Source organism: Euleptes europaea, chromosome 1, assembly GCF_029931775.1.
Source record: "Euleptes europaea isolate rEulEur1 chromosome 1, rEulEur1.hap1, whole genome shotgun sequence".
Lineage (NCBI taxonomy): Eukaryota > Metazoa > Chordata > Lepidosauria > Squamata > Sphaerodactylidae > Euleptes > Euleptes europaea.
Window position 1 is genome coordinate 8,375,556 of NC_079312.1, and position 13,641 is coordinate 8,389,196.

At 46.8% G+C, this 13,641-nt stretch overlaps 1 protein-coding gene across 1 annotated transcript; it reads left to right on the top strand.

Moving 5' to 3' along the window:
- Positions 1-2,754: 2,754 nt before the first annotated feature.
- LOC130482349 (zinc finger protein 665-like) lies at positions 2,755-13,025 on the top strand (the record flags this gene model as incomplete). Its single annotated transcript, XM_056855090.1, has 5 exons — positions 2,755-2,769; positions 3,263-3,389; positions 11,437-11,704; positions 11,789-12,864; positions 12,946-13,025. Coding segments are annotated over exons 1-5 (1,566 nt in total), but the record flags the coding sequence as incomplete, so codon positions are not given.
- Positions 13,026-13,641: the final 616 nt, after the last annotated feature.

Here is a 13,641-nt window from a genome sequence, read left to right on the forward strand (position 1 = left end):
GGGAAAAAGTTGTGGGGGTGATGGTGAGATTTGGGGTGGAGGGAAGGAAAGGGGAGAGGAAGGGGAGACTGTGGGGTGGGAGGAGTAGGGGGCTGAGAGGGAAAACCTGTGCTAGATCGTTTACAGTTTGCTCTGGGTGTGATGGTTTTGGGAAGTGTCCCTTTCCCCCTACTTCCCCATAGCATTGTGGACTGGAGGTTTCCTCCGATTTTCTCCTCTCTTTCCCAAACAGGCTTTGTTGTGGTGCTGAATTTTGCAACCAAGCCACATGGCTGCATCTTCAAATTCCACCGGCCCTGCCCAGATGCCAGACATTTCCTCTCTCCCACCCTGCCCCGTCCCAAAAAGATATGGGAGAAGTATTTTTTTTTGTTTTCTGATCAGTAGTTGAATTTTTTTTTAATCGTTCTTAATCTGCATTGTATGTTGTATTGGTGCTATCAGCTTGTGTGTGTGGATTTAAGTGCTACAAGGTTGCTCCTGATTCTGGTGACCCTATAATAGAGTCATCGAGTTGGAAGGGCTCATAGAGGCCATTTAGTCCACCCTCCTTCTCAATGCAGGATCAACCGAAAGCATTCCTGACAAGTGTTTGTCCAGCTGCTGCTTGAAGACTATAAGCAAGAAGTGCACTGAAGTCAGATTGGGGGAAATTCCCATTCAGGAAAATGAATTATCCGTGCACAGCCACTAATGACACTATTTACATTAGAGTTACTACTTCAAATTTATATTGCATTTATAACGTATCAACGTAAGACAAGTAGTTACAATAAATCAATTAACACAACAAGCACAACGAAACTCTTACACTCAAGAACTGCCCTGCATTAAAGTCTGTGTAGCAGACGTTTAGATGGTAAAATAATCATCCAGACCTTGAAATTCTTCTGTAACTTGTTAATACACCAGGAAAATTAGCAATGACTTATCCTGCAGTATAAATCTTCTGTGCAGAAGATAGAAGATGTTTCTGTGGTCAGCTGATGATCGCTGGCCAATCCTGAGCTAATGCTTGAGTTCCTTGCTGTTGTGTTCAGCTAGCATACACACGCTGCTGGCTGAAGCTATGCACTCAGTGCACACAGAAGGTTGCTGGGAAAAGCTATGCGTTTAACCACATAGATAGTAACAAGATTCCGGTCTCATCTTGTTTCGCGTTGAAAAATACGTTGGCTTCCTCAGACTGTATATTTTTTACATCTACAACAACAACAAAACATAATAATGCACTTATTCTAATAAATCACCAACCTTAAAGCCCAATTGTGTTCATAAGGCATATGCTTACCCGACTGCAAATTTTTCAGTTCATGAGAATGGCTTTGTAATCCCTTAGTTAATGTTCTACTACTAAGCATTCTAATATAACTCTGTTAATTTCCAGGTGTAACTGGTAAAGGTTCCTTATACCATATGGTAATAATCCTTAATAAACGTATAGCCCTATAATTTCAGTTGCTATTTTTTAGCTGGTAAGTATTCTTAATATACTTATATTTACTTCCACTTTTATAAGTGTTAACATCATTACATTTACTTATTTATACAGGCAATGACAACATGATCCCTACGTAAACGGTAAGTTAATTTGGAACAAAAAAACATCTTTCGTTTCCAAAATTTCCACCTGTGATTTGCACAATAACAATATGTACAACATCAAGCAGTTCCAACATTGATCATAAATAACAGGTCAAGTCTAACTCAGAATTCAATCCATGGGGATGTACAGATTTAAATAGGTGGATAAATCATGCCTCCTGCTGGCAAAGTACCCTCTCTGCATCAGTATAGACTGCCAGAGACAGGGAGCCTACCATTTATCATTAGCAGCCTTGCTCAGGTCTTGCCAACTGCATCAGATTTTTATAAACCAAATAAGAAAGCCCTAGGAGCATGTTAGAAAGCCATGGCCACTGCTGGGAGTCTGGGGCATGAAGAAGGTGGGGAAACCTGACATTTGGAAGGTGTCTTGCTGCTGGAGGGTATGTGCACAGCAGAAGTGAAGGGGGCATCACAAAAGCCTTTCCCCTAGTGGAAAGCGCCTTAGATAGTACCCACCCACCCACTCGCCTTCTCTCCTTCTCCCTTGTTCTCTAATTTGGGGGCTGTTTTCCCACTTCGATGGGCATGGGTTAAGGGGAGTTTTCCTACTAAGCCCATATAGCTTATTAACCACCAAGTCGTTCTTCAGGGTCAAGTATATTCCACTCTAGGGGACAGAGTCTTTTAGGTCGCAGGAACACATTTTCCCTTGGTTAGAGTCTCCCTGCCACAGAAAAGCATCATGGGGCAAAACAGACAGAGAGGGCAGGAACTGTTTCCTTGGAGGGCTACTTTTCTCTGTGCAGGGAGATTTCCATTCCTAGCTGGCATCTCCCATCTGCGGCCCTGAGTCAGGCGGTCCATCCCATCAGCTCAGGGCTCTACCACCCCATTCCCAGCACATTCTCCTAGTTGTGTGGGGCAAGCCGGAGGGTCTTCGCTTCTCTCAGAGGGGAGGAAGGAACAGTGTGGCTTAAGGCAGGGTCAGGGATTCATCCCCCCGGGTGAATCAAATCTAGTATCTTACATTGTGTCCCAAATCCAACCTGGAGAGATATTCCCTGAAGGGACTGGCACAGAAGATGTGTCGGTAGAAGAAAGGGTTCCCCACCCTCTTTCTTTCTCTCCCTCCCAGGCAGCAGTTGAAAGACACTCTGGATGCTTTCTCAGCCATCTCCTCTGTGTGGTGAAGGGACCAGAGGCGCCATGCAGCCAACTCAGGTAAGGGGGTCTCACTGGGGAGAGGTGCAGCGGAGAACAGGAATGCTTCCTTCTCTGTGGGAAGGCTCAGAGAATCGGGGTCCTGGCCCTTGGTTCTGGCACAGCTATAGCAAGGCTGTCTCCGGGGGAGGCAGGAAAGTGCCCCCCCATCTAGGATGGTATCTGCAGAGAAGCCCACTCAGGGACTGTGGAAACAATAGTAGCCCAGGAGTATCCCACAGGAAACAACTTTGCCCTTTACCCTATAGACATCTCTGGTCTCATACCCACAAGACTGATATCCCCCTGCTACTGAGGACAGCTCCTCTGGCTCCAAGATGTTCCCAAGGAACACTGGAAGGAGGGAACCAAATTTCCCCTTTCCCCTCCTCTTTGTGCCGCTCTCCATTTTTGGCTACTCCCATTTTTGGCGTTAACTCCCAGCTTTTGGCTCCCCCCACCCATGGACCAGCTTTCCAGTGACATAAATAAATGCTTTCTTCTTTTCTTGCAGGGAGGGGTGTCCTTTGAGGAGGTGGCTGTGTATTTCACCCAGGGAGAGTGGGCCCTGCTGTGCCCAGCCCAAAGAGCTCTGTACAATGAAGTCATGCTGGAGAATTTTGGGAACGTGGCTTCCCTGGGTAAGGATCCTTTTCTCCTGGGCTGTTTCCTTCTTGCTGTGAGGAGTGACAGTAAAGAAGCTGCCGATGCGGAAGGTGGTGGTCAGGGTGTCTGCCTTGGGTCCAGTGGCTGATCTCTGCCCCCACCCTTCCTCTGATGTGTGGGAGGGGTTCTGGGCTCTCCTTGAGAAGAGGGAGCCCCTACCTGGCAATCTTGTGTCTGGGCCACCTATGAGAGCATCAGAAGAGGGGCCAAGGAGTGCCTGATACGGAAAAGGTGGGGCAGCCTAAGCCGGGCTTTCCCTCCCATCTGGACCTTGCCTTACCCAGGCTGGGGGGTGGTTGTGGAGGGAACTCTGCTGGCTTCTCTGCCCCTTTATTGACTTCTCAGTGGGCATGTCCATCTCCACTTGGGAGGGAGTAGGCAGAGAACTGCCAGTCACAGATGAACGATTCTGACCCTTTAATGTACTCCACCTTTGAGTGTTTCAGAAAATGCATTTAAATTTTTTGTTTTAAGTTTATTGCGATCACAGAACACAGCTTCCTGGGGAGGTGGGTGGGGGGAGGCTGAGTTAATGAAATAGTTACATGGGAAGTTTTATATTGTTAGTTTCAAACGTGTGCAGACATCTGGTATGTCTCAAGTTAATTAAGAGGTAAGCCAAAGCGAGAGAATATTTGGAAACTAGTTTCGTCCAGTTCTCCTGTTCTTCAACATTATTTATCACTGTTGTGTGATTTGCCAGCTGGGCTCTTATAGCTGCCAGCTCAGAATAAGCCATAAACTGGAGTCAGTCTTGCAGACTTTTTCTTCGTCAAGTTATCTAGCTGGTCACCTCCTACCTTATTAGTTGTCTGTTGTGTATTTCTGAATAGAGGTATAATTTTGTGGTGGTGATTTCCATGATAAATAGGACTTAAGGTTGCCAAATCTGACCTCGTATCCTGGCTGGAAGAGCAGGAAGAGCTGTTCCTCCGGATCTCTGAAGAAGAAGAAGGATTGACAAGTAGGTGGATCAGTTTGTCTGGAGACTTCGTGTGGTCTTCCCTTTCTTCCAAGGGTGGGTGGATTTCTATGGCCTTGTTTCTCCTCATAGTTTGAGTTTCACCTCCAAAGAGCTTTGCTTAGTTGTGGATACTGAAATGGTGACTGTAGAACTTGAATTTAGGAAAATAGATAACTTCCTTCTCCCAAGCCAGCATGGTGTAGTTGTTAAGAGTGGTGGTTTGGAGTGGTGGACTCTGGTGTGGAGAACCGGTTTTGATTCCCCACTCCTCCACATGAGCGGCGGATGCTAATCTGGTGAACTGGATTTGTTTCTCCACTCCTACACATGAAGCCTGCTGGGTGACCTTGGGCTAGTTGCTGCTCTTAGAGCTCTCTCAGCCTCACCTACCTCACAGGGTGTCTGTTGTGGGGAGGGGAAGGGAAGGAGATTGTAAGCTGGTTTGATTCTGCTTTAAGTGGTAGAGAAAGTCGCCAAATAAAAACCAACTCTTCTTCTTATGGTCCTTATGCCAAGTCTAGCCAAGTATTGTCCACTCTGCGAGGCAGAGTCTTTCAAGCAAGGGAGAAGGGGTGTCGTCCCGTCCCCCCCGCACAAGCCCCAACAGATTGTTAACCACAGTTTCAGGAAATCATCAGGGTCACCAGGGAAGAGATATTGTCCCTGTCTGGCATGTGTTTAAATGTGAGTCTCAGGCCTGGTCCACGTATCCAGGAGGAAGGAAGAGCTAGCAGAGACCTGAGGGTGTGGAGCGGATGGCGTGAATTCTGGCACTTTTCTCCTGCTTTTTCCATGCATGGATTCAAGGGAGCTTCACTTGAGACTGCGGGTGGAGGGACACATTTTCCTCTCTGGTAAAATGTCTCTGCCACATAAAAGCATCCTCGCCAGCACAGGCAGAGAGGGCAGGAATTGCTTCTGTGCAGGGCTAGTTTTCTCTGTGCAGGGAGATTATCATTAATAGCTTGCATCTCCCATCGTCAGGCAGTCCATCCAGTCAGCTAAGGGTTCTGCCGCCACATTCCCAGCCACATTCTTCTTTGTTGTGTGGGGCAGGCAAGTGGGTCGGCTTCCGTGAGCAGGGGAGGAGAGAGTGGTTTGGCTTCAGGCAGGGTCAGGGACATCACCCAGGAATGGATTTGGTGAGGTGGGGAGGAAGTATTTCAAGGAGGGGAGGGGTTTCCCATCCTCTTTCTTCCTCTCCCTCCCAGGCAGCAGTGGAAAGACACCCTGGATGCTTTCTCCGCCATCTCTTCTGTGCAGTGAAGGGAGAAGTGCCATGCAGCAAGCCCAGGTAAGGGGGTGTCACTGGGGAGAGGTGAAGCGGATGGCAGGAATGCTTCCTTCTCTGTTTCAAGGCTCCCAGGATTGGGTTCCTTGCCCTCTGTTCGGGTGCTGCAGGATGTCGAGTCTGCCCACTGGGGAGTCAGGAAAGTGCCCCCCCATCTAGGATGGCATCTGCAGAGACGCCCAAGCAGGGATTATGGAAACTATACTGGGCCATGCATTTCTCACAGAAAAAATGTTGTATTTTCCATGTGGACATCTGTGGCATCTTCCCCACAAGGCTGCTGGCCCTGCCTGCACAACCTCAGTGGCCTCAAGATGCCCCTTGGAGCATTGGAAGGAGAAAGCCAAGTGTCCCTATAGGACTCTTCTCACTTCCTCTATTTGCTGCTCTTACAGTATTAATTTGCTGTCTCTTGCTTTTCGGCCTCCCCCACTCTTGGACCAACTTTCCACTGATGTAAAGAAATTCTTCCTTCTTCTTCCAGGCTTGGGTGTCCTTTGAAGAGGTAGCTGTGTATTTCACCCAGGAAGAATGGGCCCTGCTGAGTCCAGCCCGCAGAGCTCTGTACAAGGAAGTCATGCTGGAGAATACTGGGAACGTGGCCTCTCTGGGTGAGGATCCTTTTCCCCTGGGCTGTTTCCTTCTTGCCAGGAGGAAGTCCCTTAAGTGGAAGGATGTGGTCAGCCCTGGGCCCAGTGGCTAATCTCTGCCACCCTCCATGACCCTTCCTCTCATGGGGGAGGGGTTCTGGACACTCCTTGCAGAGAGTGGGGCCCTGCCTGGCAATCCTGTGTCTGGACCACCTGACAGATGGTCATGAGAGGGAGGGCATCTTGGTCATCTTCTGGGCATGGAGTAGGGGTCACTGTGTGTGTGTGTGTGGGGAGGTAGTTGTGAATTTCCTGCATTGTGCAGAGGGTTGGACTTGATGACCTTGGTGTTCCCTTCCAATTCTGTGGATTCTATGGATGAGGTGCCAAGGGAAGACGGGGCAAAGTAAGCAGGGGCTTCCCTGCAGCCTGAGCCTTGCCTTACCTGGGCTGAAGATGCAGCTGTGGAGGGAACTCTGGTGGTTGCTCTGCCACCTTTTTGTTCTTAACTGGCATTTCACTCTGACCTGAGCAAGGAGTCATGGTGGTGTCATGGTTAACAGCAGCAGACTCTAATCTGGAGAACTGGGTGTGATTCCCCACTCCTCCACATGAAGCTAGTTGGGTGACCTTGGGCCAGTCACAGTTCCCTCCGAACTCACAGCCCCACCTGCCTCACAAGATGTCTGTGGGGAGGGGAAGGGAAGGTGATTGTAAGCCACTTTGAAAGTGCTTAAAGGTTAAAAAAAAGCAAGGAATAAAAACCAGCTTTTCTTCTTGTAATCAGAGAACTGCCAGTGCCAGATGAACAGTTCTTGGCCACATACAGTGCGAGTATTTTCCACTTGGAGAGGCAGAAGCTTTCAGGGCAGTGTGATTTCCAGCCTTGTTTCTCCTGGGATCCCTTTCACTAGATGTACCTGGCCTTGATGCTGGGACGCTGTGCCTTCAAAGCAAAGCAAAGCTGTGGCGAAGACCAGCCACTGTCTTATCCTCTTTTTTTCTTTTCACTGCCACCACCCTAGATGAAATCAGCCCTTCATGCCTGTCTTACTTTAACATGCAAGATAGCAAAAGGAGGTGGATGAGGAAACGTGCAGACTCTCTTAATAACTTTATTTCTATAAGGCACAAACTCAGGATACTAGGTGCACTAAGCAAAATAAAAGAAAGGTTACTATCGTGGCACTTGCCACCTGTGACATATCTGGTCTTTGTTGGTTGCATGAAGCCTCCTGCAAACATCTTTATGATCATTCCACTCTGTCATCCTTCATTGCAACCGCACGATCAAGTGTGCTGCTGTCAGTAATCAAAAAGCAGCAAGCATCACAAACAAAGGGATACCTCCCCTTTTTGGACCCTTCCCCACATGGACTCCTGGGTCCTTAGGCAGTCTGGGTGCCAACTCCTGGGGCTGTAGACCCCCAGAACATGAATCTGCTCATCAGTAAGTGTTAGCAACACAACCAAGTCTTGGAGTGTTTTCCCTTTTGGCTGTAAATGGCACTGTCTGTGTGGAGAAGACCACCTTCCTCACATTCCCTCAGTCATAGAAACACCAATGTGTTCTTCTGTCACCATAACTGCATCTCTTACCCCTTTGCCTCTTATCCACTACTACAAGGTGCAGAGGCGTGACCCAAAGGAACTCCAGACAGCTCTTATGTTATCACATACTTTATCACCTCCCCCAGCACAGAGCAGTGTTCCAAGTGATTCTAAAGGGTTTGGCGCATATAGTGGGGCAATGTAAAATCCAACCTCTTGCAGAGGAAATCCTGGCTTTCCCCACACATTTGAAATCCCAGCCAGAATCATAGAGTTGGAAGGGGCCATACAGGCCATCTAGTCCAACCCTCAGCTTAATGCAGGATCAGCTTAGAGAATCCCTGACCAGTGATTGTCCTGCTTCTGCTTAAAGACTGCCAGTGAGAGGGAGTTTACCACCTCCCTAGGTAGCTGATTCCACTGTCAAACAACTCTTACTATCCAGCCAGTACCTTTCCGCCCACAATTTAAACCTATTATTGCGAGCTATCTTCTGCTGCCAACAGGAACAGCTCCCTGCCATCCTCTAAGTGGCAGTCCTTCAGATACAAGAGAGCAATCATGTCCCCCCTCAACCACCTCTTCTCCAGACGAAACATTCCCAACTCCCTCAGCCTTTCCTCATAGGGCTTGGCCTCCAAGTCCCTGATCATCCTCGTCGCTCTCCTCTGCAGCTGCTCGATTCTGTCCACATCCTTTTTGAAGTGAGGCCTCCAGAACTGCACACAACACTCCAGGTGTGGCCTGACAAATGCAGTGTACAGCAGAACTATGACATCTTGCGATTTAGATGTTATGCCTCTGTTGGTGCACCCCAATATCACATTAGCATTTTTTTATCGCTGTATTGCACCGGCTGCTCATATTTAACTTACGGTCCACCCGTACCCCAAGATCTTGTTCACGCACAGTGCTACCCATAAATGTATCCCCCATCCAGTATGTACATCCCTCATTTTTGTACCTAGATGTAGAACTCGGCACTTATCCTTGTTGAGTTGCATCTTGTTCTCATCCGCCCACTTTTCCAGTGTGTTCAGTTCTCGATGAATTCTTCTGGTATCTTCACTGCCAGGATTTGTCCCTTCTGATTAACATCTGATTTCTTGTTGTCTAGATCAGCCACTTAGGAAGCTGAGTTTGTACCCCAAGAAACTTGCAGAAGGGGTCTTAGTGGGAGGGAGGGCTCCCAGGCAGACCCTCCCATAGGGGCAGGGGATGATGGGAACAGAGCAGTCACAGTCCAGAGGGTTGGCCAGGGTGGCCGAGGGCTGAATGGGATGTGCTGCAGACTCCCAGGTATGCTTTTTGTGAGAGGCAGGAGTGCTTCTCCCTTCCGCAAGAATGGATGAGTGACAGCTGCCACTCTTTGAGGGAATTAAGGTGAACTTAGAGTGAAATCATGTTCCTGGTTGGGTTCTGTTGTTGAACGTAAATTTGATGCTTTATTTTTTCCAGTCCACCTTTCCTCCCATATCATGCTGGAAGAGGGGATGTATGTTACATTCCCAAATTGTAGGGTGTCCTTCTTAGGACAGGAGGAAAGGTCATTCCAGTTCTGGTGGGAGGAAGTGTAGTAAAACTACCCTGCAGGTCCTGTTTTTGCCACTGGGAAAGGGGTTTTATACTTCTGGCATTGGTATCAAGTTGCTAGACCTCAGCAAGGTGATCACCTCTTTCCAGGATTGCAGGTCAGCTTAAAGTAATTCCAGTTAGCTTCTTTATCTGGCCAGTCATCTCTCATCGGGTTTGTATCCTTCCATAAATTCCAGAGCAGGAAATGCCTTAAGCAGTCAGAACACTGTGATCTGTGTAGGCTCTTCTGCCCATCGCTGTCCCAGTGAAATGCTGTCCATCTATTTGTCACAAGCTGCAGATTCTGCAAGGCCACCCAGTCTGTCACATGATCAGACTCCCAAACAAGACACTGGAAAATGTGTCCAAGCCTATGAATTCTTACCTCCTGTATAACAGTTGATTTGGTTCATGTCCTAGGCTCCTTTTTTGCTGTTTGTTTGTGCTGTGTATGGTAAAAGGATCTCATTGTTTTGAGTAGGGGGGATGAAATCTGCCTGTCCTGATCTTGAGTTTCTAGACCACAATGAGGAATTGACCTCTTTCCAGCCTTTCCCCTCCCCTTTCTTTTTTCAGCTGGGGTTAGTCTCTGCTGCCCCCACCTGCATTCATTAAGAATTGCAGTCTGTTGGCTGGCAACCAGAGTCTTAGTAAAAGTATTAGCCCACACAGGGTGGCCAATCCATGAGGTGGCCGTAGACAAATTGTCTAAGGGGCCAGTGGCAGGGAGGGGGGGCACCAATCATTTCTATCACCCTCTCAATGTCTTCTAAGCCACCCCAGCCATCCACTAGGACATCTCAACACAGAGAAAATCAAAAAGAGGAAAATACATCCCTTGTTCCCGAGATCTAAAACTTACCACTGTGATGGTAAACAAAAATAACTGTTGTTTCATCCTTTCTTGTTAGATTACCTTCTCTCCATCTGGCAGGACACCTCTCTTCAGACCCTCTGCTATATGTGTGTTAAAGCACAAATGGCTGCCTCTTTCTTAAAGGGTGACCTTCCTCGCCCCACAGCCCCACCCCTAAACACTCCCCCCTGTAATTTCACCCAGACAGGAAAATAGACACTTAAAATGATTGGGTTACTTTGAGGTAGAAGGTTGCCAGTGTATATTTTTTCCTCTTTTGCCCTCTTTGGCTACATTTATTATTGTACAAATGGTGACTCTGCCAACATACTCAGCTTGGAATTTTGAAGGAATAAAGAATGCAAGGGGGAGAACTCTCAAAAGACTGTCTGAACTGAACCCCTGAACACTTGCAAAATGCAACCACAACCATTACAAAGCAAAACAAATATCTTCCGCAGATATCTGGGCAAAGTATCCTAGAATCACACCAGGTTTCTCTTTCTTTCAGGAGGAGCTGTGTGGGAGTCAGTGAAGGAAACAAAAGAACATCCAGTGATGGAGAAAGAAGATACATATTCAGATATGAAAGACAAGGGTGCTGCACTGAGAAAGCAGGAGGGAGTACAGCCACCTAAAGGGAGGAATAATTCCAGTCTTTTACTGGCAGGAGAATCTGTATTGCAAAAAATATACCAAGGAGACAATAAGAATGAGTGCATTGCAAGCAGGGGGGAAATGCCTGAAAAATCAGCTCTTAACATTCAAGAAAATACCTCTCATCAAAAGAAGCTATATAAATGGGTGGAGCGTGGAAAAGACTTTGGGCAGAAACATAACCTAATTTCCCATGAAAGAATTATCACAAATGAGAAGCCATATAAATGCCTATCATGCGGGGAAAGCTTTTCTCAGAGTGATTGTCTTACTTCTCATCAGAGGAGACACACAGGAGAGAAGTTCCTGGAGTGTGGAAAAAACTTCAGTCACAGTTCAAACCTTACTTCCCAAAAAAGAATTCACACAAGGGAGAAATCATATAAATGCCTGGAGTGTGGAAAAAGCTTCAGTGTGAGTGGAAGCCTTACTTCCCATCAAAGAATTCACACAGGGGAGAAACCATATGAATGCATGGAGTGTGGAAAAAGCTTCCGTCAGCATTCACATATTACTTCCCATCAACGAACTCACTCAGGGGAGAAACCATATGAATGCCTGGTGTGTGAGAAAAGGTTCAGTCAAAGAGGAAACCTTACTACCCATCAAAGGATTCACACAGGGGAGAAACCATATAAATGCCTGGAGTGTGGGAAGAGCTTCAATGTCAGTAAAACGTTTACTGTCCATCAAAGAATTCACACAGGGGAGAAACCATATACGTGTCTGGAGTGTGGGAAAAGTTTCAGTGAGAGTGGAAGCCTTACTTCCCATCAAAGAATTCACACAGGGGAGAAACCATATGAATGCCTGGAGTGTGGAAAAAGCTTCCGTAAGCATTCACATTTTACTTCCCATCAACGAACTCACACAGGGGAAAAACCATATACATGCCTGGAGTGTGGGAAAAGTTTCAGGCAAAGAGGAAACCTTACTACCCATCAAAGGATTCACACAGGGGAAAAACCATATAAATGCCTGGAGTGTGGAAAAAGTTTCAGTGAGAGTGGAAGCCTTACTTCCCATCAAAGAATTCACACAGGGGAGAAACCATATGAATGCCTGGAGTGTGGAAAAAGCTTCCGTAAGCATTCACATTTTACTTCCCATCAACGAACTCACATAGGGGAGAAACCATATACATGCCTGGAGTGTGGGAAAAGTTTCAGTCAAAGAGGAAACCTTACTACCCATCAAAGGATTCACACAGGGGAGAAACCATATAAATGCCTGGAGTGTGGGAAGAGCTTCAATGACAGTCAAACGTTTACTGTCCATCAAAGAATTCACACAGGGGAGAAACCATATACATGCCTGGAGTGTGGGAAAAGCTTCCGTAAGCGTTCACATATTACTTCCCATCAACGAACTCACATAGGGGAGAAACCATATACATGCCTGGAGTGTGGGAAAAGTTTCAGTCAAAGAGGAAACCTTACTACCCATCAAAGGATTCACACAGGGGAGAAACCATATAAATGCCTGGAGTGTGGGAAGAGCTTCAATGACAGTAAAACGTTTACTGTCCATCAAAGAATTCACACAGGGGAGAAACCATATACATGCCTGGAGTGTGGGAAAAACTTCAGTCGGAATCACAGTCTTACTTCCCATCAAAGGATACACACAGGAGAGAAACCATATAAATGCCTGGAGTGTGGGAAAAGCTTCAAAAGCAGTGGATACCTTACTACCCATCAAAGGATTCATACAGGGGAGAAACCATATAAATGTCTGGTGTGTGGAAAGAGCTTCAGTGAGCGTCGAAGCCTTACTGTCCATCAAAGAATTCACACAGGGGAGAAACCATATAAATGCCTGGAGTGTGGAAAAAGCTTCAGTAAGAGTGGAAACCTTACTTCTCACCAACGAACTCACACAGGGGAGAAGCCATATCAGTGTTTGGAATGTGGGAAAAGCTTCAGTGACAATGGAAGCCTTACTTCTCATCAAAGGATTCACACAGGAAGAAACCATATAAATGCCTGGAGTCTGGGAAAAGCTTCAGTCGGAGCTCAAACCTTAAGCTACATGAAAGAGTCCACACGGGAAAAGCCATATAAATGCCTGGAGTGTGGGAAAAGCTTCAGTGGGAGTAGAGACCTTACTTCTCATCAAAGAATTCACAATTCCATATAAATGCTTGGAGTGCGGAAAAAGATTCAGACACAGAGGAGGCCTTACTTCCCATCAAAGAATTCACAAGGAGGACAAACCATATAAATGCTTGGAGTGTGGAAAAAGTTTCAGACACAGAGGAAGCCTTACTGTCCATCAAAGCATTCACATGGGAGAAACCATATAAATGTCTGGAGTGTGGGAAAAGCTTCAGTCAGAATGGACAACTAACTTACCATGTAAGAATTCACTCAGGAGATAAACCATATAAATGCCTGGAGTGTGAGAAAAGCTTCAGTGGGAGTGGAGGCCTTACTTCCCATCAAAGAAGTCACACAGGGGAGAAACCATATAAATGCATGGAGTGTGGGAAAAGCTTCCGTTGGAGTTAAGGCCTTACTGTCCATCAAAGAATTCACACAGGGGAGAAACTATATAAATTCCTGGAGTGTGGAAAAAGATTCAGTCGGAGTGGAGGCCTTACTTCCCATCAAAGAATTCACAAGGAGGACAAACCATATAAATACTTGGTGTGTGGAAAAAGTTTCAGACACAGAGGAAGCTTTACTGTCCATCAAAGTATTCACACAGGGGAGAAACCATGTCAGTGCATGGAGTGTGGGAA